Genomic DNA, 25,263 nt, shown 5'->3' with positions numbered 1-25,263 from the left:
ATTAATAGACTACATTACATAGTATGCTTTAGTATGTTTCATATAGCTTTAGTTTAGAGTAGTGAGGGAATCCAGCCAATTGTGGTTTAGTCATCAAAACATGATTAAATGTAAAAGGCTTAAGGTGAAATATTAAACCTGTCAATATAACTGAATGTTCAATGATATGCATGAGTTTGTTGTGTTTAAAATATGGGGAATGGTTTTTAATTATTTGGAAGTAAAATAATTTTTCTTAAAAATCACAAAAAGAACCACATGCTATATATATGGACACACAAACATACACACACACTATGTATGTACAGATTATGATTTTGTGATCTTGTAGGTAATGAGATTCTAACAATCTGTATATTGCTAAAACTCATCTGTATATTGCGTAACTTTTAATGGCAAAATCAATGCATCAAAGGACAATAATTTTTGCACTACCACAAATGTGCTAACTTAAAGAATTTATCCAAAATCCTGAATTCATGACTCCAGTGGAATTGAAATTTGACAAATTTTATAAAACATTTAAAGGTATGAAAATGATCATAAAACATTTTATAACATAATACAAACTGTCATAAAACATTTCATTTGGTCAATTCCTGATGTTTGTGCTATACAGTTCAATATGAGCTATTTTCAAGGCAGATTTATCTCTGAACCTTTCCAGTGAAGGCAGTGCACTAGAAGTTCTCCCACTGTTGTTATGTGCCTGGCTCTTTTCAGTCCTGTGGGAAGCTGGCAGCAATTAATTGAAGATTTGGAGGGATGCAGTAAGGAAATACCTTTGAAACAATGACAGTCACATGTTGTCTAGTGGTTGATAAATGTTGAATGCTGCTTTCAAATCTGAACATGGGGGAACAACTGATTATTGTTTTTGATTATCACAGAAAATAACATGGAAACACAGGTCATGAAGAGGATGTGTAGCATCCCAGACAATATTGCAAACCCTGCTCAAGCATTGCTTTTATGTCTACATCTTGCTCATCTATAAAAGATCTTTTTGACTGGATGAAACCAGAGCCCATTGTGTTGAAAATATAATGTACTCCAAGGAAGTACATTATATTTTCTTGGCAAACAGGGCCAAAAAACATTTTTTCTTAATTTGTTATGAGTTTGGCTCTCCTTTTGCTTCTGGGGCATATGACTTCAATAGATGCGTAACAATCAGTGAGCTAATATATGCTTGTAACTTTAATGACTTCTTTGCAAGATTAGGTAAGAGCCCTAATGTTTGTATTAATATTCGTTTCCTAGAGATGACAGTAACTGAATTACAGTAGAATGTCTGGTCATGACCATAACTCATTCCATAACTTTGGTAGCAAACCAATTTGGTTGTGACCTGAACCTAATTTTGGAAAGTTGGCGCTTACAAAAAAAATAGCGCAGAAGGAAAAAAAAATTTGGCCAGAACCCAATTTGGTCATGGTCAGATGTGTCTGTGACCAGAGGTTCTATTGTATATGTAAGAGATATTGTATGAAAATAACCAATGGAAAATTCTGCACTGGACTTTCAGTGAAACTGGCTGACTGAGCAGTCTGGGGGGGAGCTTCCTCTGGATGGAAATTTCTTCAACTACTAACAAGGGAACCATTTTATTTTATTTTATATGACTCTCCTGGGTTAGGGAGAGTCCTAGAATCACTCCATAAGGTCCTTCATATAACTCTGGTTTGCAGGAAGCCTTGGGATCAAGGCTTCAGAGCAGCTGGTGAGCCTTTCAGCTGGGGTGGCCAGGGGTGTTGGTGATGGTTTGCAATCACTTCGTTGAAAAAGCAGCTACCGTATATACTCGAGTATAGGCCGACCCGAATATAAGCCGAGGCACCTAATTTTACCACAAAAAACTGGAAAAGTTATTGACTCGAGTATAAGCCTAGGGTGGGAAATGCAGCAGCTACCGGTAAATTTCAAAAATAAAAATAGATACCAATAATGTTTTTGAATATTTATTTCAAAGAAAAACAGTAAACTAGCGGTGTATTCAATGAAATACTTCACTCACCTCATGATGCTGATGTCCCGCTGTGATGATGATGTCCCGTGCAGCCGCGGGAGCGATGTCCCGCCTCCTATGACACACGGCACAGTGATTCCTATCATTGGATCACTGTACCAGAGGAGGTGGGACATCGCTATGTGGCTGCTTGCCATAACAAGGAGGAGGTGGGACATCGTTGCAGAGCGGCAGGAGGGGGAGGAAGGGGAATCGTAAGACAGCCCTGCATTACATTAGAACGTGAGGAGGGGGGATGGTGCGGTGCGCGCTGCGCGGCAAACTGACACAGAGGGAGGGGAAACTCACAGGGGCACTGGGCCATTCACGAGTGTCACCCAGCGGCATGGCCCCGCCCCTTTTTCTCCTCCATTTCGGGCAAATTTTTCACTGACGAGTATAAGCCGAGGCGGCTTTTTTCAGCCCAAAAAGTGGGCTGAAAAACTAGGCTTATACTCGAGTATATACAGTACTTTGCAATTTATTTTTCAAACAGAGTAAGTCATGCCTTTCACATCTTAATCATTTTATGGGATTATTTTCTTTACTAAACTAAAAGAGACTCTCTTAAGTCACAGTCTATTACTCCTTTTTGAAGATATGTGCCATTTTTGAGACTTCCTTATTGCTAAATTACAAAACATATTTTGACAGATGATTTACAATACTGGTAATCTTTGATTTAGCAGCTCATCATTTATCAACTGTTCCAAGATAGGATGCCCCATCCAAAGGCATTTATAACCTGCCTTTGAAGTTAGGATAGCCAGCCCCTATGGTCATGTGACCACATTTTGTGTGTTTGACAAGCCTGCATTTGTGGCTGTTTCTGGCATCCTACCACATGATCATAATTTATGATGTTTTTGCTGAAAAAATATTTTACTTAAAAATTCCTGTAAAATGTAGCAGATTGTGTGTGTTTCCTTTACCAGAAGATATAACAAAAAATCCCTCTGAGTAGAGTAGTAGAGCAGAAAAAAATGTTAGTTACTGTATTATGGGTAATTGCAAATGTCAGCATTATTTTGGCAAATAAAACAGTTTGGCAGATGCAACAGTACTTAATCATAACCCAGTAGCTGAGTGGCAGGAAGTTAGCATAGAGCTTCCCAAAGTGAGTTCCATCCAATAATATTGGAATCAAGGGGTGTTTCTTTACAGATATATATATTTATGCTTGTTTACTTATAAACTCAGTTGTGAAATATCTATGTACATATCATCGCTGTTCCCTTTTTCCAATCAGGTAGTTTAAGTTAGTTGGAATTTCTTCTTTTCATTTCTTTTTTACATCATGCTTTTTTTTACTTTTAGTTTTCCTGTAACTAAAGCAGCTTTTGAGAATCCATTGTCCCAAAAGTAGTTTATTTAATAATTCAGTTTTAACAACAATTTATCTTTATTTATTCAACTTCCTTTTTAAAAAAAATGTATTCCAGTTATCCAGATAATTGCTTCTGCTTTTTGTTGTTTCTTGCACATTTGCCATGTCCAATCTTGCAAACAAAACTGGGTCAGAACAAGTTAGCCTTGAAATACCAGTATCCAGCAGATGGCATTCTTACTTCAGACTGAATATTGAACTCATTACTTATGTCTAACATTATTATTATTATTATAAAATGAAACTTGATCAGGCTATTTATAGAAATCTGTTCTAATAGGGAAATGAAAGGAACCTCCTCTTTGTGTTATGACATTTATGTCTTGCCTTTCAGGGTTAACATTCCCAGTGCAATGGATTGTGCAAAAGAATAGTGAAATCCGCCAAATAGCAAAAATCATGATCATAGTCGTGGAATAAAATCAATTTCGACTACAGTTTACAAAGACAAAACAATATTTGCTTAGTGAAAAAGAAGGTGTGGACATTTGGAAGACTTTCTTACTTTACTGTGACATTAATCTGTCATTAGTATCTTGATTACTGATGTTTTGACAGTTACAGTGGACAATTGCATTATAGCAATGGCCCCCCCAAACTTTTGAGGGTTCTGTGTAGAGAGGTTTTTGCGTGGACTGGAGGGGGTATGGTTTCGCTATTGCTGCCTGCATACTGTGGATGGGGCTTTGCTTTTTTGTGTGGTCCAGTTACTGGCATGTCATGGCCTGGTGGCTGTCCACAGACCAAGTGTTGGGAACCCTGGCATTATAGGGTATGGGGTATTTTTAATTTTAATCGGGCAGTCAGCCTGATGAAACAGCAAAGAGAGTGTCAAGAATTACGAGTTTAGAAACAAGATTGTATATCCTTTTCTTGGCCTGGCTTATATATCATACTAAGTGTTTAATATACACTGCTCAAAAAAATAAAGGGAACACAAAAATAAGACATCCTAGATCTGAATGAATGAAATATTCTTATTAAATACTTTGTTCACTACATAGTTGAATGTGCTGACAACAAAATCACACAAAAATTATCAATGGAAATCAAATTTAGCAACCAATGGAGGTCTGGATTTGGAGTTACACTCAAAATTAAAGTGGAAAACAACACTACAGGCTGATCCAACTTTGATGTAATGTCCTTAAAACAAGTCAAAATGAGGCTTAGTAGTGTGTGTGGCCTCCACGTGCCTGTATGACCTCTCTGCAACACTTGGGCATGCTCCTGATGAGGTGGCGGATGGTCTCCTGAGGGATCTCCTCCCACACCTGGACTAAAGCATCCCCCAACTCCTGGACAGTCTGTGGTGCAACGCGGCATTGGTGGATGGAATGAGACATGATGTCCCAGATGTGCTCAATTGGATTCAGGTCTGGGGAACGGGCGAATCAGTCCATATCATCAATGCCTTCATCTTGCAAGAACTGCTGACACAGTCTAGCCACATGAGGTCTAGCATTGTCTTGCATTAGGAGGAACCCAGGGACAACCGCACCAGCGTATAGTCTCACAAGGGGTCTGAGGATCTCATCTCGGTACCTAATGGCAGTCAGGGTACCTCTGGCGAGCACATGGAGGGCTATGCGGCCTCCTAAAGAAATTCCACCCCACACCATTACTGACCCACTGCCAAACCAGTCATGCTGGAGGATGTTGCAGGCAGCAGAACGTTCTCCACGATGTCTCCAGACCCTGTCACGTCTGTCACATGTGCTCAGTGTGAACCTGCTTTCATCTGTGAAGAGCACAGGGCACCAGTGGCGAAGTTGCCAATCTTGGTGTTCTCTGGCAAATGCCAAACGTCCTGAACGGTGTTGGGCTGTAAGCACAACCCCCACTTGTGGACGTCGGGCCCTCATACCATCCTCATGGAGTCGGTTTCTGATCGTTTGAGCAGACACATGCACATTTGTGGCCCGCTGGAGGTCATTTTGCAGGGCTCTGGCAGTGCTCCTGTCCCTCCTTGCACAAAGGCGGAGGTAGCACTCCTGATGCTGGATTGTTGCCCTCCTACAGTCTCCTCCACATCTTCTGATGTACTGGCCTGTCTCCTGGTAGCGCCTCCATGCTCTGGACACTACGCTGACAGACACAGCAAACCTTCTTGCCACAGCTCGCATTGATGTGCCATCCTGGATGAGCTGCACTACCTGAGCCACTTATGTGGGTTATAGACTCCGTCTCATGCTATCACTAGAGTGAAAGCAGCGCCAGCATTCAAAAGTGACCAAACCATCAGCCAGAAAGCATAGGAACTGAGAAGTGGTCTGTGGTCACTACCTGTTCTGCTAACTGCCTATGCTTTCCACCTGTTGTCTATTCCATGTGCACAACAGCATGTGAAATTGACTGTCCATCAATTTCGGTGGATCTTAACCGAGACTACATAATATATTTGAATAGTATATCTGTTATAGCTGCTATAATAATGGTCCACATTAGAATGCAGTCCAGAAGTGAATCAAGTTAATAAACCTGATGTTTCCTATGCTGAGAAACCAAACCTCAGTACCAGCACGGGGGGGAGGGGCGGATGCAGAGTGTATTAATCTCAAATGTGTATAGACCTGGAACTGGAAACAAAGGCCCCACATCTTTAAGAATGTAAATATCAATAGATGCATTCCAGACGTTAAACCAATGAAGGACTGACCCCTAGCAGCGAAAGCTCCGAGAAGAATTGAAACTTTGTAAAATCATATAGCTAAATCAAGACTAATTCTTAAGATGCATCTGAGTGAATATTTTTTTTCCCTGTTTAATTGTTTTAATTCATTTGGTGTCTTTTTTGCTTTCTTTTTGCTTCTCCTTTTGCTGCTGGAGATGTATTGTTAACTGCATTACATACTTACTGTTTTGCTGCGTCTGATAGGGCTCAGTTTGCTCTGTGCATACTCTGGCCTCTTCACCTGCTGCCAGCGTTCATGTGTTGCTTGAGCCTTGTTCACGAATGCTGTGTGCCCGCCTTTCACAGTTTCAATGTCTATTTCTGGTTCAATGAGAATGCTATGGTTACCAGAGCAGCTGCCACTCTAGGTATCTTTGAGTTCTTTGATAAGGCTGTAGACATCTTTCTTGCCAACTTCTACAAGGAACAAGGGAAAAAAAACAATTTTCTTTTTTGTAGCATTACTCATTGTAGCTTTCCTTGGATACACTTCCATGTTGCCAGAGGTGGAGTTGGCAACCAATCACTATTTTTCTCTGAACTGTAGAGATAAGGCTGAAAGGTGGGTGGGGAGGGTATCTTTCAGAAAGAAAGGAAGCTGCTTTTCTTCACCCTGCCTTCTCATTGCATTTAAGTTTTCTCTGCGCATGCCCAAGATGGTGTCCTGTCGTGTTTGAGGAGAGCTTCGGGGAGATGATTGTTCTTCTCGGGGGCTTGCAGGGGTACCCTATTCCATCGTTGGTTCCAGGTCTAGCTATGAGAACTTCCTGGGACCTTGGGGATACCCTTGAGGTGCGATTTACTGCTTCGTAGCTGGAACATCGTGAGTGAAAGGGGGTGGCTGGCAGTGAGAGGAGAATGAAGAGCGGCTGCTGATGTGGGTGTGGTCAGCGGTGGCGGCGGGACGCCTGGCTTGGGATCTCTGCAGCCGGTGTGGATGGGCTCAGCACCAACTTCCCGTTACCCCCCTTGAACACAGTTGGCGTGGGTGTGGTCATCGGAATGCCCAGCCTGGGGTCTCTGAAGCTGGCGTGGGTGTGTTCAGCGACAGCAGCAGCGGGTCGCCCGGCTTGGGATCTCTGCAGCCGGCGTGGGTGTCCCTAGCAGCAGCTTTCCGCTATCCCTCTTGAACACAGTCGGCTCCCCCTCCCCCCACCCCCGGTGGACATGTCAGCTCCTCGTTCCATCTCTCCGTGATGTCATCCCATTTGGTTGATGCCACAGTCTCCTCTATGCTATACTGCGACAGAACTTTATTCCCTTCGGGAACTTCCCCTTTCCTGAGGATGGCCTTCTTGCCTATCAAGACACTTCCTTAATGACGGATTTTGGGATCCTGAGAGGTGGCATGTGAAGAAGAGACTTCTTAGGGTTTTTTTTACAGGGGTTTTAAAATCAAATTTTAAGGGGAGGGCGGGGGGATTTGATATGGATTGCTCAAACAGGCTTGTGGGGGAGTCTGCCAGGGCACAGGCCAGAGCTAACTAATGGGCGCGGGTCAGGAGTGCTGGGAAGGGTTGGGATTCTGGAGGAGACATTAAGCCATTCCATGGGGGGTTCACCATCTCTACTGTTTGTGGGAGAGGCAGATATGGTAAGGGCCGAGGGCCAAATTATGTTCGGGGGATGTGGGTCCGCTGTTTAAGAGCGATCACGCGTTCCAACCCTCAACACCCTTCTCACACCCCTGGGTGCTCGGGATTACAGGACCCTGGTCTCCGGCTGGTGTCACTTAACACCAGGTCCTTGGTACATAAGGCTCCCCTCAATTACGACCTCATACAAGAGGGTAGAGCGGACCTGGCGTGCATTACGGAGACCTGGTTGGGTCAAGAGGGGGGGTGTTCCCCTTAGTGAATTATGCCCATCAGGCTTCCGGGCGTTTCACCAGCCGAGAGCCCAGGGCAAGGGTGGGGAGGGTGGCGATGGTTATTAGGGAAAGTCTCAGACCTCAGGAGGTCACTGTGCCTCAGGTAGGCGGGTGTGAATCTCTTTTTGTGAAATGGGGACTTGGAGTTCAGGTGTTTTTGTTACGTACCTGTCTCCCTGCTACGTTTCATCGGTCCTGCCAGAGCTGCTGGATGTGTTAGCTGGATTGGCGGTTGATTTCCCCAGGCTTATGATCCTGGGGGATTTCAATCTGCCTTCCATTGACGAGACATCTGAGTCAGCTCGGGAGTTTATGGCTTCCATGATGGCTATGGACCTAACTCAGTTAATTCAAGACCACACCCATAATGGGGGACGCACGCTCGACCTGATTTTTGTCTCTGGGCAGTGGATGAATGATCTAGATTTAGGGGATATTTCTATCCAACCCTTGTCATGGTCGGATCATTTCCTCATCAGGCTTGACTTCCATACTGCTACCCCTCACCGCAGGGAGGCGGAACCGACTAGATGGTTCCATCCCAGGCGCCGGATGGACCCTGAAAGGTTCCTGATGGAGCTTGGGACTTTTCCTGAATCCCTTGCTCACAACTTGACCGAAGCCCTAGTGGAAGCCTGGGATAGGGTGGCCACTGGGGCTTTGGATCGTGTTGTGCCTTTGCGGCCTCTGACCCGGTGTCGATCCCGGTTTACCGAGGAGCTCCGGGAGATGAAACGCCAGAAAAGATGCCTAGAGAGTGGTTGGAGGGCCAGCCAGTCCGAATCTGATCGAACACTAGTAAGAATTCATATTAAATCCTACTTAGTGGCGATAAAAGCGGCAAAATGGCAACATTTTTCCGCTCTTATCACGTCCACAGATAACTGCCCAGCTGCCCTGTTTAGGGTGACCCGCTCCTTACTTAACCAAGGAGCTGGGAAAGACCCCTTGCAGGGTAGGGCTGAAGAATTTGTTCAGTATCTGCAGGATAAAATTGCTCAGATCCGGACAGGCTTGGACTCTGACTGGGTAGATTCAGGCGAGTCGACGGGGATGAATCTTGTAAGAGCCAAGGTGGCGCAGTGGTTAAATGCAGCACTGCAGCCTACTGCTAGATCAGCAGGTCAGCGGTTCAAATCTCACCGGCTCAGGGTTGACTCAGCCTTCCATCCTTCCGAGGTGGGTAAAATGAGGACCCAGATTGTTGGGGGCAATATGCTGACTCTCTGTAAACCGCTTAGAGAGGCCTGAAAGGCCTATGAAGCGGTATATAAGTCTACTGCTATTGCTATTGTGAATACCATCTGGGATGAGTTTGATCCTGTGACCCCCGAGGGCATGGACAGGATTATGGGGAGACTCAGTGCTGCCACTTGTGTGCTGGACCCATGTCCCTCTTGGTTAGTCTCGGCTTCCCGGGAGGTGACACGAGGCTGGCTCCAGGCAATTACCAACGCTTCATTGAGAGAGGGGTTCCTTCCCACTGCCCTGAAGGAGGCGGTGGTGAGGCCCCTCCTTAAGAAGCCTTCCCTGGACCCAGCTTCTTTAGCCAACTATTGTCCGGTCTCCAACCTTCGCTTTGTAGCGGTAGCATGTCAGCTTCCCCAGTCCCTGGATGAAGCTGTCTACCTGGATCCGTTTCAGTTGGGTTTCAGGCCTGGATACAGCACAGAGACGGCATTGGTCGCATTCGTCAGTGATCTCTGGCGGGCCCAGGACAGGAACTGCTCCTCTGTCCTGGTCCTATTAGACCTCTCAGTGGCTTTTGATACCATCGACCATGGTATCCTACTGCAACGACTCGAGGGGTTGGGAATGGGGGCACCGTTTTACGGTGGTTCTCCTATCTGTCGGATCGGTTGCAGTTTGTGTTGACTGGAGGGCAGGGATCGACCCCGAGGCGCGTCACTTGTGGGGTGCCCCAGGGGTCGGTTCTCTCACCCCCTCCTGTTCAACATATATATCAAACCACTGAGTGAGATCATCCGTGGTTTTGGGGTACAGTATCATCAATATGCTGATGATACCCAACTTTTCATCTCTACCCCAAACCACCCAAACGATGCTCTCGACGTGATGTCCCGATGCCTGGAGGCCTTGTGGATCTGGATGGGGAGGAACAGGCTCAAGCTCAATCCCTCCAAGACGGAGTGGCTGTGGTTTCCGTCATCCCGATTTGTGCATCTTGTTCCATCTTTGATGATAGGGGGAGAAATTTTAGCCCCCTCAGAGAGTGCCCGCAATCTGGGCATCCTCCTGGATACGCGGCTTAGTTTAGAAGAACACCTGATGGCCATGACCAGGGGGGCCTTTTACCAGGTTCGCCTGGTACGTCAGTTGCGCCCCTTCCTGAATCAGGATGCTCTGTGCACAGTCACTCATGCCCTCATCCTTTCTCGCCTGGACTACTGTAACGTTCTCTACATGGGGCTGCCCTTGAAGAGCACCCGGAAGCTTCAACTGGTCCAGAATGCGGCTGCGCTTGTTATCATGGGGGCACCTAGGTGCTCCCATGTTACACCCCTTTTAGGCAGCCTGCACTGCTTGCCGGTTGTTTTCCGGGTGCGATTCAAGGTACTAATTATGACCTTTAAAGCGCTCCATTAGGCCCAGGGTACCTGCGAGACCACTTACTGGCACCGGTAGCTTCCCATCGTCCAGTGCGATCCCACAGAGTTGGCCTCCTCAGGGTGCCTTCGGCCAGACAGTGTCAGCTAGTGACCCCCAGGGGGAGAGCCTTCTCTGTGGGAGCCCCTTCCTTCTGGAATGAGCTGCCCCCGGAGCTTCGTATAATCCCTGACCTCCGGTCCTTCCAGCGTGCCCTAAAAAGTTGGCTTTTCCAGCAAGCCAGCCTGGCCTGAACAAAACAAAATAAATTATTGATCACTGTTAATTTTAATTTGATTTTTTTTTTAAAAATGTCATTGTCAATCTTAATTGGGTTTGGGATATTCTATTTAATTTTTTTTAACTTTTGTATTATGTGTTTCTTTTAATGTTGTACGCCGCCCTGAGTCCTTGGGAGAAGGGCGGCATATAAATCTAATAAACCTAAACCTAAGTTAACCCTTTTCATTTTTTTTCTATTCTACTGTTTTGCCATGTTACATGTTTTGTTAGGTAAGCTCCCCATTGGGAGAGCAAGTGTGTTCAGAGAAGCGTTGTGAGAGTTGTGTTGGAGAACACACAAACCAGCATACAGAGACACTGAAGTTTAAATAGGCTTTTACTTTTGTGGAAATAGAGGTATCAGAGTCCATCAAACAGTCCAAGTCATACACGGATAAGACAGTCAGTCATCAATGTCTTCCAGTTAAGGGATAATCCAAATAACATAGTCCATAATCATACAAACAGTCCGGTACACAAAGTTTGCTAGCAGTTGCAAAACTTACAATAGCTCATGGCACTTTCTAACAGCCAGCCTCCAAAAACACTCAGATCAGATCAGCCCAGCATCTAACAAACAGAGAGCTAACAGTCATTCTGGCTCCCTCTTATGGCCGATTGAGGAAACAGCAACCAATTACATTTTACAGTATGATTTAAAGAAACAGGTATAGCATTGCTACATGATTTATATATTGCCAACCCAACTGTTAGATTACATTCCTAACATGTTTATTTGGTATTTGACATGTTCTGCCTTTCCTTCAGGAACTGAAGGTGTGATGCAGATGATACTCCCACCTGTTTTTCCCCACCAGAGCAACCCTGGGAAGTATATTGGACTAAGACAAATGGAGAGGCCCAATATTACCCAGTGAGTTTCTGTGGTTGAGTGAGGATGAAACCAGGTTTCCCTGCTCCTAGTCCAGCAACTTTAAATACTATACCAGGCTAGCTGTCATAACAGCTTTGGGACCCTCTGGGCTAAAGCATTTTTTTTTTTTAAAAATGACTTTGATAAGTGTGTGTATATTGGTTGCCACACTGATTTAATAGCTTTCACTTCTCATTGAGAATGTGGGAAATAGTTTGAGGTAAGATTTCCTTGTAAATAATGTTCTCACTATTTATGCCACAAAACGGAAGTCCCCAGGGTTTTTTTGGCTGGAAACTATCCCAGTTTAAATAGATTTAAAACTAAACGAATACCATCAAATAGGCTGTTTATTTCAATGTAGCAAGCTGAATTTATCTACTAGGCAAACTTTTACATTTCTGGAAAACTCCCAGGGACACAGTGCTCTACTGTAAACATAAATAAGCATCCCACCATGTTTTAGAAATCGTAACATGTGGGGTCAAGAATCCCACAGTGTGAAGTATATTTTGTAGGCAGTAGCAGTTAATTCCAGGCAACAAATACTCTGTTCTCATAGGAACGTGGCCTAGGAAAAAGATCTGGAGACTGATTTTTTTCTGAAGGGAGCAGACTATCATTTTAAAAATTTGACATTAAACTGATACTTTTTCTCCCTCAGGTTCCTGTGGTTGATGATTAATTGAAGATGCAACAGATATGGCAAAACACAGTTTTCTTCCATTGTGTCCCTTTTATGACACTAATCCTGGCCCCACATTTCTTTTACAGAACATTTTTTTTAAAAAATGAAGTTATTTACTGTATATACTCGAGTATAAGCCTAGTTTTTCAGCCCACTTTTTGGGCTGAAAAAAGCCGCCTCGGCTTATACTCGAGTCAGTGAAAAATTTGCCCGAAATGGAGGAGAAAAAGGGGCGGGGCCATGCCGCTGGGTGACACTCGTGAATGGCCCAGTGCCCCTGTGAGTTTCCCCTCCCTCTGTGTCAGTTTGCCGCGCAGCGCGCACCGCACCATCCCCCCTCCTCACGTTCTAATGTAATGCAGGGCTGTCTTACGATTCCCCTTCCTCCCCCTCCTGCCGCTCTGCAACGATGTCCCACCTCCTCCTTGTTATGGCAAGCAGCCACATAGCGATGTCCCACCTCCTCTGGTACAGTGATCCAATGATAGGAATCACTGTGCCGTGTGTCATAGGAGGCGGGACATCGCTCCCGCGGCTGCACGGGACATCATCATCACAGCGGGACGTCAGCATCATGAGGTGAGTGAAGTATTTCATTGAATACACCGCTAGTTTACTGTTTTTCTTTGAAATAAATATTCAAAAACATTATTGGTATCTATTTTTATTTTTGAAATTTACCGGTAGCTGCTGCATTTCCCACCCTAGGCTTATACTCGAGTCAATAACTTTTCCAGTTTTTTTGTGGTAAAATTAGGTGCCTCGGCTTATATTCGGGTCGGCCTATACTCGAGTATATACGGTATTTAGCATATGATATATAGCAGTGATGGCTAACTTTTCTAAAGTTGTACCAAAACTGCGTACGCGTACCCCCCCTTGCACATGCGTGAGTGACCCCCCACCTGCGCATGCGCAAGCGACTCATGCACGCGCAAGCAATACTCTCCACATGCATGCACAAGTGACCCCTGCATGGGGGGGATTTTCACCCCAGGCTCCAGAGGTTTTCCTGAAGCCTGGGGAGGGCAAAAAACAGGGCCAACTGGAAGTTTGTTCCTAAATTTCTGGTTGGGCCGTTTTTCACCCTCTGTAAGCTCCAGAGGCTTTCCTGAAGCCTGGGGAAGGCGAAAAAACTGACCCAACGGGCCAACTAGAAATTCGTTCCCGAACTTCTGTTGGGCTGTTTTTCACCCTCTCTAAGCTCTGGAGGCTTTCCTGAAGCCTGGGGAGGGCAAAAAGGCAGAAAATCAGGCGCCAGAGCTGAGGGCTGCCGTGCCGGCCAATATGGCTCAACATGCCATCTGTGGCACATATGCCATAGGTTCTCCATCACAGGTATATTGTGCCAGGAAAATCTCTACATGCTAGAGACACAATGCAGTTCGGACAGCCTAAATTACAAGTTCATTCTGTTCAGCGCTTGCGCACCTATCCTTGGTGCACCACAGGGGGCATACTAGCATACACCAGTTGACTAGCTGTACTCAGGTTGCTTGCTCCTCTGGGCTTCTCCACCAGTCTTGCCTCACCTCACTTCATGTCACAATGCCTCACGTTTGATGAGGTCCAGCTTCTGCTCGTCACACATGTGAATGCAGTTATGTTTTTCCCACTAAGTTGGCAACCATCCTATTTTTCTGAGCTAGACTTGAACTGACGGTGTGCAGACCATTTCTAGCTAGCAGTTTCACTATCATTAAGCGACTGCGCCACCGCATCTCTTTTGAACAAAAAATAACTGAGATACCATTCCAAGAGGTAATTAACACACTGCAGCTAACTACAATTTTGAGGGGGACAAGCTGAACTGGTGATTAGTCAACATATTTGCAAAACATGCTCAGCCAAGCCTTGTTTTCTTCCTAGCAGAATGAAGATAGTTAAATAGTCACATCATTTCTTAATATGAAATATAACAGGAAAGCCTGTTTATTGATATGATATGAGATGTAACAGGAAAGTCTACATAACTTCCCTGACTCCCAAACATTTGTATCTGATAACTGATAATAAGGAATTCTGTGTGCCATTCCTTTTCCCCCACACTAGCTGTGAATTTAATGATAAACTAAAAGTTATTGGTAATTTGATCCTAGAAAATAAAGGATTAGGGATTTGTATTTCTCTTTTTCCTTTATGTTACCATGTTTTCCCGAAAACAAGACAGGTTCTTATTTTCTTTTGACCCCCCAAATAAGCACTTGGCCTTATTTTAGGGTAGATCTTATTATTTTTGAGATGCAGAAGGGGGCGAGCATGGTCACCTCATGGCTGCTACTGTGTTGCAGTATTTTCGGGGACGGCTTATTTTAGCGCATGCACTCAAAAGCCCGATTGGGCTTATTATCTGGGGAGGTCTTATTTTCAGGGAAACAGGGTACTTTAAATAAAAACTATAAACACTATTAAAAAATCTAAAAGTATTTTGCTTTCTATGTTTAAACTCTTGTCAGAGGAAATACTTATTTTTAAGGTGGTTTCATGAAGACATGGTCAAAAGTAAGTTTGATTCATTTGTTCAGTTATATTTATTAAGCATATGGTATTCCATCAGCACCAAAATTGACTTTTAGCAGATAGCAGTAGACTTATATACCTAAATACTGTATAAAACCAATCCTATATACAAATTTTAAAAATACTATACAAACAGAATAAAAGATGCAAAAACAATTCAAGTTGGGAAGATTCTTTTAATGCAAACGATTTAACTGTCAGCCCTGGAGCCATCTTTTTATTTGGATCTTCAGGGCTGCCACACTGAGTGCTGTAGGAAAGTGGGAGCGGGGTTGCATGGTGTTAGTAGAGTTATTTAGCCATAACAACATTTTTTCTCTCGAGAGTCAAGGATGTTCAGCCTGCACCTGGAAAGTTGTGATCGGGAGGCATCTCCAGTTGGGACAGTGGATTGATTGGACCATGTGATGGACTTGTGGGTGCAGGGGAAGGGACTTTGACTTCCTTTGGATGGGGAAAACCCAAGAGCTTTCAGATTCGGGTTTTCCCAGATGTGCCAATATGACATCTCTGATAAAATGTATCTTTGAGGAATTGCCTGCCTCACAGTCTTACTTGGTTGGGGGTATTACTGACATCAACATATCTAAATTGCAAAAAGGTTTTTTATGGATTCTGAATGGGGAAAACAATAAATATGGCAAGTATCTTTCACTTGAAGAAAGGCCTCTTGAGTGCTCAGTCAAGAAGACAGGCAGTGTACTGTTATCTATTATTGAATGAATAGTGGAATGTTAATAAAGATTAGGGTCACTCATTCTTTTCTTCTTCATAGTAATGGCCAGTTTTAGAATAAATTTTATCACAAATGGTTTAGAAATAATTTGATCTATAGAATCTTTTGTCCAAAATTTGATTTTACAAGAAAGTTGGGAAAGCATGTATAATATATATGGCAAGATACATTTGCTCACATAAAATAATTTTCCAAATTAAACAGGCTGATAAAACATTTTATTGTCATGTATTTTCTCTTTTCTTGAAGTTTGTTTAAAGTAGCCTTAAAGCTACTGAAATATAGTTCTTCTGAAAGATGATATAAAAAGGAATGAGCAGTAACTCCCTAAAGTATCACACATGTGCACTATTTATAGGCAAAATAAGTTAGTGGTTGTTTGAAATGCTTATATCTGGTCTTCTAAAGGAGCCTATGCTGTGTACTAAATCTCCTTGTCTCTTGTTATATTACCAAATTCCAAGATATTCTCTTTGTATTAAACCTTTCTTGTTGGTTATTGTAGACCTCCCCATTTGGCATCTGCCTCAGTTAGGGATTGTTTGTAAATATGATGGTAATAAATAGTACATTTTTGACTATTTAGAACTAAATTTCATGCTGCCTGGAAATAAAAAACATCATTATGAAATTGATTAAGGTCTGGCCAGTTTCAGGTAGCAGAAGAAGTTTGCTAAAGGAATCTAAACAACTAATTAACATCACAGATCTGAGCTTTTTGACTGGTTGCCATGTTTTAGGGGAGCACTGTGTTATTAAAAAAAAACAGCTCAGGAAAAAATAGCTTGTTAAATAATTTCTCCACCCTGAGGGGGAGCAAAAAAAAAAAAGGTTCACTTTATTTCAATGAGATGGCAGCAACTTACAGCCCAGGTCTGTCATATGTTCACTTAACAACAATTTTGCTTAACGACAAAATGGTTAGAATGAAATATGGCTGCTAAATGAGAAGGTGTATAGGGCTGTTCCTGATGATAGTTGTAACCAAAATGAAAGACAAGCTATGAGAAGGAAAAGGATGAAAAACAAGCTCCGCTATCAGTTGTTTTAGCTGGAATAATGAACTAAACATTGTACTTTTTTTAATTTGAAGGGAAAGAAAAAAAATACTTTGGAGCATATGTGGGCATGAATGTATGATCTGTTGACAGTTTCTTTAGCTACCCATCTTTTCTCAAGATCAAGGGAAGGTTGCTGATGATGTGACTTGTAAATAGAGTAAATGAAGGAAAATTAGATGTAAATCCCTGTACTTATTTGAAAGTGCAGGTATAACCAGTTGTGTTCTGACCCAGCTCCCAAACATGACAAGCCCTTTGTAGTTAACGAATCATTCCCTTTATTAGGGGCACCAGCAGCTGCTCTTTCAGAGCAGGCTACAAAGTCTCTTAAGTCCTGTGGAAAAGACGCGCGCTCCCCTTCCTCCTGAACTGGCCCAACAGGAGTCTCTCAATCTCTCACACTTGCAAAGGAAGTCCTGGAAGGTGCACTTGCTGTCTTCCAGCAGCAGAGACACACATACAAAGCTTAGAAGGTGTTGCAGATTTGAAGAAGAATTCTGATAATTTCCAGACAGGGTTTGGAAGTGCAGGCTATCAGTGCTGACTGGCAGGAAGATGAATAGTTGTCTGCAACACCTATTCATCTCCACCCCCTGCCTTTTATCCCAGAGCTAAGGTGGGGCTTTGTTAGCAGCAGTGGCTCTTCCGTCCCAAAGACTGACCCATAGATTTCCACTGCTCCCCTGTTCTCTGCATTCTGTGCATCTGCATGTCAAAAGTAGGTAGTAGATAGAGGGATAGACAGGGAGAGAAAGAGAGAAAAATACAGTAGGTAGGGAGAGAAAGAGTAGGTAGGTAGATAAAGGGATAGAGAGAGAGAGAGAAATAGTGTGTGTAGGTAGGTAGGTAGGTAAGTAGAGGGATAGAGAAATAGAAAGTACAGTAGATAGGTAGGGAGAGAGTAGGTAGGTTGGTAGGTAGAGGGATAAAGAAATAGAAATAGAGAGAAATACAGTAGGTAGGTAAGGAGAGAGAGTTTGTGTAGGTAGGTAGGTAAAGGGATAGAGAGAGAGAGAAATAGAGAGAGAGAAATACAATAGATAGGTAGGTGTTTCTACTGGCACAGCACTTGATCAATGTAATTCTCATCAATCACTTAAAGAGCTTTCCAAAAGGAAAAAAAAACCCTTTTTGCACTCTGCAAACCTCCCAAAAATGCCCGGCTTTTCACAAAATGGCCCATTTTTTGCTCATTTCTGCCCTCCCCAGACTCCATGAGATCTCTGAAATCTTCCATAGGGGTATGCACAGCTATTTTGGTGAAGGGTGGGGCTTTGGGAGGCAAAAAATGCTGTATTTGATGTATAAGACGCACCCAGATTTTCAGCCTCTTTTTTGAGGAAAATATATTAAAGTATTTCAAATTGTCATTGGAAATGTGAACGTGAAAAGACATTTTATCAGGTCTGATGCAGGGGTGGGTTTCAGCAGGTATGCATCGGTACGGGTGTACCGTTTGGTGGAATTTAGCGTGCCTTCCCGTACCTGATCTTCCGACGGCCACGTACTCAAATGCTTATTCCCCTGGCCTGTCCCCCAGCTCGTTCCCCCCCCCAACCTGGTCACCACTTGCTCGCCCTGCCCATCCACACCATGCTTGCCCTGCCCACCCACTTCCTGCTGCCCGTCTACCTGCTCCTTCTAGAAGCAACTGGGCAGGCCCTGGGATGGTCAGCAGCCCACATGCCACTGTCATATGACTGCTCTGGAGGTGCAGCAGCTGCCTGGATGTGGCTTCAGCCGGCAACAAGATGTGAAGGAGAGGCCGTCCAGCAGAGGTCAGTGGATTGGTGGGGAGGTTGCGCGGGATGGAGGCAGCAGGGAGGCGGGAGATCGAGGCCATCCTGGGTGCCTGCAATGGGACGCAGATGCTGGGCGGCTGCTTCTTTGTGCCCCGTTGCCAGCAACAGTTGGCTTTCTCCTGCCGATCCTTCCTCTCCAGGCATCCGGGTGGGCCCTGGGTCGGTCAGCAGCCCACGTGCCACCACCATGTGACTGCTCTGGGAGCACAGCCAGGAAGGATCACTCGGAGAATGCCAACTGCAGCTGGGAGTGTCCCAGGTCGGTGGGGTGGCAGGAAAATTGCGCAGGGCTGGACTGGAGGCAGTAGGAAGGCAGGAGTCGAGGCTACACCACCATACCGGCAAAAAAAGAATATCCCGCCGATATCCTTGCTGGCAGGGGTGCTTAATGTGGGCCTCCTTTCTTTCTCCGCCTACCCAACAAGCGAAGGAGGCGCCAGCCCCAAACCACCTGCTCGCCTGCATTCAAACCAGCCCACATCCCTCCTGTCTCCCGCTATGGGCTCTCTGGGGGGGGGGAGGAAAGGTTCTTCCCAACACTGGCTTCTTTCCTTCCCTCCTGCGGCGTCAATCCATAAGAGGAGGGCCGGGCATGGACCGGTTAGCGGCAATGAGAAAATGGAGGCTGCTTCTCCCAGCTGGCAAAACAGACATTTTCACAGCAGCGGCTGCACAATCCTGTGCAATTAGTTCCAGCTCTCCATTCCCCAAGCATGTCCTGTTGCTGCTGGAGCCACTTTTGCTGAATCCGATGCAGCGGCAGGGCTCTTGCCATTGCTGAGAGCTTTGCTGGCAGCAGTCCTTGCCATCGCCGCCGCACCGGATTCAGCAAAAGCGGCTCCAGCAACAACAGGACATGCTTGGGGAAGGGAGAGCTGGAACTGACTACCCGGGATTGTGCTTCAGCCGCCGCTGTGAAAATGTCTGTTTTGCCATTAGATCAATATGTTAAACTTTTTTCAACCAACTTAACACTTTTATCAGTTTCAAACAAACTAAAATACTTCTAACGAGCTAAAATTGAAAAACAATATAAGAGGGAATTTTCCACCCTCTGATTAAAATGCATTTCCAGACTTGAGAGTTGTGAGGCTTCGAGACCAGTATATGAATGACAGGCAAGAGCAGCTGCTGGTTTAAGAGAAGCACATAAATATTGCTAGACCGCTGCTTTAAAGCCTCAGCAGAGTTAAATTTAGATCACTTTCTTTCACATCTATACTGCTTTGGAATTCGATGTATCTATTGCTAAGGCAAACACTCTTTTATTGGTATAAAATAGAGAAGAACTGGAAACAGATTTAATATTTTCTTTTTAATAATTTATATCACTCCTGGTGAAAATAGTGATTGGTTGTTTTTATTTATTCAGCAGTGTATTGTGAAAAACAAGCCGTGCTGTATCTGAACTTATGACTTGAGCATTGAATCATTTTGATACATTTTAAAAGACATGTTTAAAAGGCTTGTTTTAAAAAATAAAATGAAACATCCATATTTATTATTTTTGTGTTGATTTTGGTGGGAAGATGTCTTTTACTGAAAATTAAATAAATGAAAATGATTATTAGATAGAAACTTCCCAGTACAAATTTGTTTGTATGTGTGTGTGTGTTTATGTGTATATCTATCTATCCTTGAGGGTTTTGTTTAGAATTCTGTTGACATTCTTGTGAATTTCTGTTGGCATCACCAGTTAGGCTAATATATAGAGAATATAATACATAATGTGCCATGAGGTTTAGTACTCAAGCAACATTCCAAAAATTCTGCAAAAAATTAACAGAGCCTTATTAGCATTTTTTTTTCTTTTTCTAAAACTGTATTTCTTCCTTCTCACTCAATCATTTAACTTCAGGGGCATTTTTTCTAGCATTTTTTGGGGGCCAAAATATAGATTTTAGTTTGAAATTGGACTGAGAGCTTCAGACTGTCCACTCCAGGTTGGATATGATTTAAGACTTATTTATCAGCTAACCTGAATATGTCCACATCAAGACTGACAGTAAGGCCCCAAAACTGACTTTCCACTTTTCTGCCTCAGGCCCTAGATGTCAGGGTAGAAAGCATTGTTGTTTTTAATATTTCTGGTTTTGGTCTGTTTCCAGGTGTTTTAGAGAATAGATATTTTCATGATGTATTGGCCCTGAAAACAAGCCCCAGGTTGTTCAAATACTATTTTCCTTTAAAAATAATGAGATATAAAAGTAATTTTGAGTAGTCATTCAAGCACTTGGTTTTAAATGTTTCTCATCTCCTAAGCGCTGTGTATTTTTTCTAGGCAGTAGGCCTCTTTGAATTGTTAATCAGCAGCTGCCTAAAGAGGTTTTTTTTTTTCCTGGGCAGTGCTGCTAGTGATGTCACTTCCCCTTTGGCAAACAGCCCACAGCTCTGTTGTTTCTGAAATTGGTCTCTGGGAGGGGAAAGAGCGAGTGAGAGCATGCCGTGTCCTGGGACCCTGTTTATTTAACATTCCCAGCTAAAGAAACCCTACCTTAAAAAAGATTGTGCATGTAGTCTTTCCTTATCAGATAAAGAAATAAGTATGCGTTTTTTGAAATTTCTTTGTTTACACTCTTAGCTTGGATTATGAGTTTGCAAAATGCCTTTCCTTTTGGGCCTGCGACAGGTAACTTGTTTTTGGATTCTTGTTTTTTTACTGGTTAGGGTGGAGAATAAGACGTTTTGCTGGTTTTTAAAGCTACCGGGTTTCCTTGTCAAATGAGTTCTCATTTGACAAGGAAATGAATTCTCAAAATTCACTTTGTTCATATTTCCACTGGTCTATTTGAGATGAAAAAGATATTTATATCATAACGTTGAAAAATCCTGAAGATTGAACAGATTTTTAAAGGAATCAGCATAAAAATTTGTTCTCTCTTTCAAATATTTCTAATACTGTTCTAAATTTGAGTTACATATTTTTTTCTGTACCAGTTTTGCTGTAAATAAATCAAAAATTACTGTCAGAATTAATGTGTACTTTTAAAATATTTGTGAAGTTTCTCTTTTTAAAATACCAAATTAATTGGTTCCCATTTGGCATCCAACACTGCAGCTTGCTCTTTTAGATCCAGAATTTAGTAGTGTAAATTTAATAAATGACAGCTTAGGAATCAACCTGTCCTTTAATTAAAATATTGCTCATCTAACATGTATTTATTTTCATCTAGCATGTATTTATTTTGGGGAAAAAAATCAAGTGTTTGGTGTGATGAGTTTTAAATGTTTTGCTATCTAAAATATTTAGTACCAGCAAATTATTTGATAAAAATGAAATAGATTTAATTTATAGTTGCCTAGTTTTTAAAACACAAATAATTAAAGAAAGAATTTTTTTGCAAGGATTACCTGACGCATGGAGTTCAATTGTTTTTAAATTATTTATACTATTTTAAATAAAGATAAGATTATGGAAATTTTAATATGGTAATAACAGACCATTTTGCATTATATATTATGTCTTGTATCAGCAAATTAGGTCTCTAGAAAATATACCTTTTGGTAGAATTCTTATAAACCACTTGATATTGAATTTGTGTCTATGGGAGATAAACTCTGTGACCTCTGAATATTTTCAGCTCAGATTCGCCTCCTAAAAGGAAATGTGGATAGCTTCTGATTATATTTATGTGTTCTGTTCAGTCTATTACTGGTAAAAGAGATTCAAAATCTGAAACAAGTTTACTTGCCTATTTTTGCTGTCTTTGCAATTAGCCTTACTATAAGGGCTAATATTTGCACTTGCTTTTTGTTCAATAAATCTCATAGTTTTTTATCTGAAAACCATCTAAATTTTTTGCATGTCCCAACAGATGTGTACATATCCCCCATCCCCTGTTCTCTACTATCTACCCATTCATCTTTCTTTTTTTCCTAATCAGGTAGTTGTATTTCTCATTCAGTTATTTTCATTGTTTAATTTATTGCTCTATTACCTTACTTCTGTTCTCTTCACACACTTTTCTTTCTAATTTTAGTGTTGTTAGCCACCTAGAGTAGCCCCACGGCGAGATAGGCAGCAAGTATATTTAATAAATAACGATTAAATATATGAACACAACAATTGTTTTAGAAGCCAAGCATTAGGTTTGAACTCTGAAATAAGGCTGCCAGAGGTTAACTTAATCAACTCATAAAATAATCACTCTTGTTACAAATTTCAGGACTCATTTTCACCACTACCCATCTTAGAACAGCCCAAACGTTTTCTTTCATTACCCAAAAACACCCTTTGGAAAATCGTTTTGAATTTTGAGGACTCTTTGTAAGTCTCTCCCTCCTTCAGCACTGTTGTAACTTCAAATAATTGCTGAATGAATACCAGTCCAGTTTGTTTCAAAGTTTTAGGTTGGATAAGTTGAAATGTTCACATCAAAATTCCATTGCAATTAAATCTAGTTTTTGTTTCTGTATGATATGCCTTTTTTCCTTCTTCTCATTTACTCTAGTATTTAAAAGATAGAATGAATATTATGTTTCAGAGTAACATAAAACATGTAATACTTTCTTTAGAAGGAAACTAGATTTCCTCAAATGTTTATGTGGTATTTAGGGAAAAAACTAAATTTCATCAAAGCAAATAGAGCTGTAGACAAAAGGATTAACAAAAACGTAACAAAATTTAGTGCATTTTCAGTTTCAGTTTCTTTTCAAGATATCTTCAGATTTATTTAAAAATTTATTTAAAAATGTAACACCTAATTTAATTAGTTGAATGCAAGTGATGCTAGGCTTTTTTCTTTTTCTTTCTTTTACAATTTCAGTCAGTTCTTGTGTTTTATAGCAGAATTGAAATCAGCAATTAGTTAAAATATGTAAACTTGCTACATTAATGTTTTACTGAAATATGTGATATGTTCTCCTTTTCTAAAATGGGGAAACTGAGTAGGCCAATAGGAAAGGCTATATTTTAGTAATGTTTCATTAGCTAATATTTAATATGTAACAGTAAAGCTCTTATCAATATTTCTCATCTAAATGACTTTATGCACAAACTTCTTTGATTAAGCAGAGGCAGGCAATTTTTATCAGTTTTTAAAAGATCACATCCCACTGCCATCATCCCAGAGACAGCTAGAGGCAAGGGAGTAATGCAGCGATTTAACTAATGGGATTTTGTTTATGTCATTTGGTATCTTAAACCAGCCGAGCCTAGTGATTAAAATTTGAGTAAAAATATTTCCAGCTAAAAATGGCCCATTTTCTGTAGAATTTAAGTACTTTTCTGGGAAGCCCAGAGGGTTACAGAAAAGGGCCTGTGGGATACATGGATTACCCATTTCTGAACTAAGGTTCAACAGAAATCCGATCCTGCTTTTAAAAAGGAAAGTACAATTGAATGTGAAAAAGCTTTTCCCCTTATTATTTAACTTCACTCTTAAAACTAATTATAGCCTTTTAAACAACATAACATGGTACAAGTTCAAGCTGTTCTTATTATACAAGGATTTCTGCAGAAAATATCGCACATATCAATCAACATCAATAAACCATAATGTATAAAATCTGTAATTAGTAGGTTGGGAACAGCTTCTTTTCTTTTTGAGCACTGTAGAGATAAATTTCTGACATTTTATACTAAGAGTTCCCCACATCTCTTAACAAATCAGAATGTGGACAAGTTATAAAAGCTCAAACTGTAATCAAAAATTGAAAAAAGCACATACCATAATCAGACATGAGTCTGAGGTTGTCATTAAAAGAAATTGTCCAGTAAAATTGACTGTAGAAGAACTTTGGTTTTGGTTTTGGTTTACATTTCTGTAAAGTTATGGCTTGAATATTTATCTGCAAAAGTTTAAGGAGAGACTTCAACAAGTATCCTGGTTGTCCAAAAATGCTGACCACTATCTACTGTTTTCTATGAGAAAAACAAACAGCTGGGGGGTTTGGGGGAATTAGTGCATCTCATTGGTTTCTTGCCACCTAAAAATGTTCCACATACTTCTAGAAAGTAGATGCCAAGTGTCATTCCCCTGCATAATTCTTAATTTTAGTGATGAAAAGGCCAGCTGATACAAGAGAGTATTTCTACTTGCTTATTTGGGGTGGGTAGGAATACTATAAGAAAATTTATGCATCTGCCAGGCAGCCCTCTCCTAGTTTTGGAAGTGGGGAAATGGAAATTGCTTCCACAATTTTCTGAGTAATCTCATTAATACTCATTATATTTGTTACTAGAAGTTTCCACATTTACGGTGATTAAAAATGGCAAGTGGATTAAATCAGATAAATTAAGTAGATAATTAGGAGTCCGAAACGCACTTTTTAGCTAGCCACACAGCAGGGCTAGGGCTAGGGCCCCAGAATATACAGCTAAGTTTGCATCTAGGGCCTTAGCGTCCAGTGTTACCACCTGTCGCCTCTTACGGCTTAGACACTGGAACATGGACGAACATGGACATGAGGTCCAAGTGGAAGCTTGCTTCTGCAATGTTTAAAGGGGACAGGCTCTTCGGGGAGGCCCTAGACCCTATCCTTATCTAAAATAAGGACAAGAAGAAGGTCATGCCTTCTATTACAAAAAAGTCTGAGTGTAAGGGTTCCAATTTTTATAGAAAGCAGTCCTTTTGGACCACTGAATCTTCCTCCAACTCCAGTTCTTTTCAACGACCCTACTCCCGGGGTCCTGACAGGCCCCAGGACAGTCAGTCCTTTCGAGACGGGGGGCCGCCAAGAGAACTTCTCCAAGCATCCCTTTCGTGGGGGGTCTGGTCCAGACCCTTCAGACGCTATAAGTGACTACCAGCAG

General features: G+C 42.1%; 1 protein-coding gene across 2 annotated transcripts in view; it reads left to right on the top strand.

Moving 5' to 3' along the window:
- Nucleotides 1–25,263, top strand: part of WBP1L (WW domain binding protein 1 like) — a 55,086-nt gene that overhangs the window by 5,512 nt on the left and 24,311 nt on the right. The window contains exon 1 of one of the 2 annotated variants that reach the window (XM_032225149.1): nucleotides 20,916–21,138. The exons of the other annotated variant lie outside the window; for it this stretch is intronic. Coding sequence (XP_032081040.1) covers nucleotides 21,112–21,138 — 27 coding nt within the window. The 5' untranslated portion in view covers nucleotides 20,916–21,111. Of the gene's footprint in view, nucleotides 1–20,915; nucleotides 21,139–25,263 lie in introns of those variants that run through there. 2 annotated transcript variants of the gene reach the window in all.

Source organism: Thamnophis elegans, chromosome 10 (assembly GCF_009769535.1).
Source record: "Thamnophis elegans isolate rThaEle1 chromosome 10, rThaEle1.pri, whole genome shotgun sequence".
Classification (NCBI taxonomy): domain Eukaryota; kingdom Metazoa; phylum Chordata; class Lepidosauria; order Squamata; family Colubridae; genus Thamnophis; species Thamnophis elegans.
Note: the sequence above shows the minus strand (reverse complement) of the source record. Positions and strands in the feature narration are given on the sequence as shown.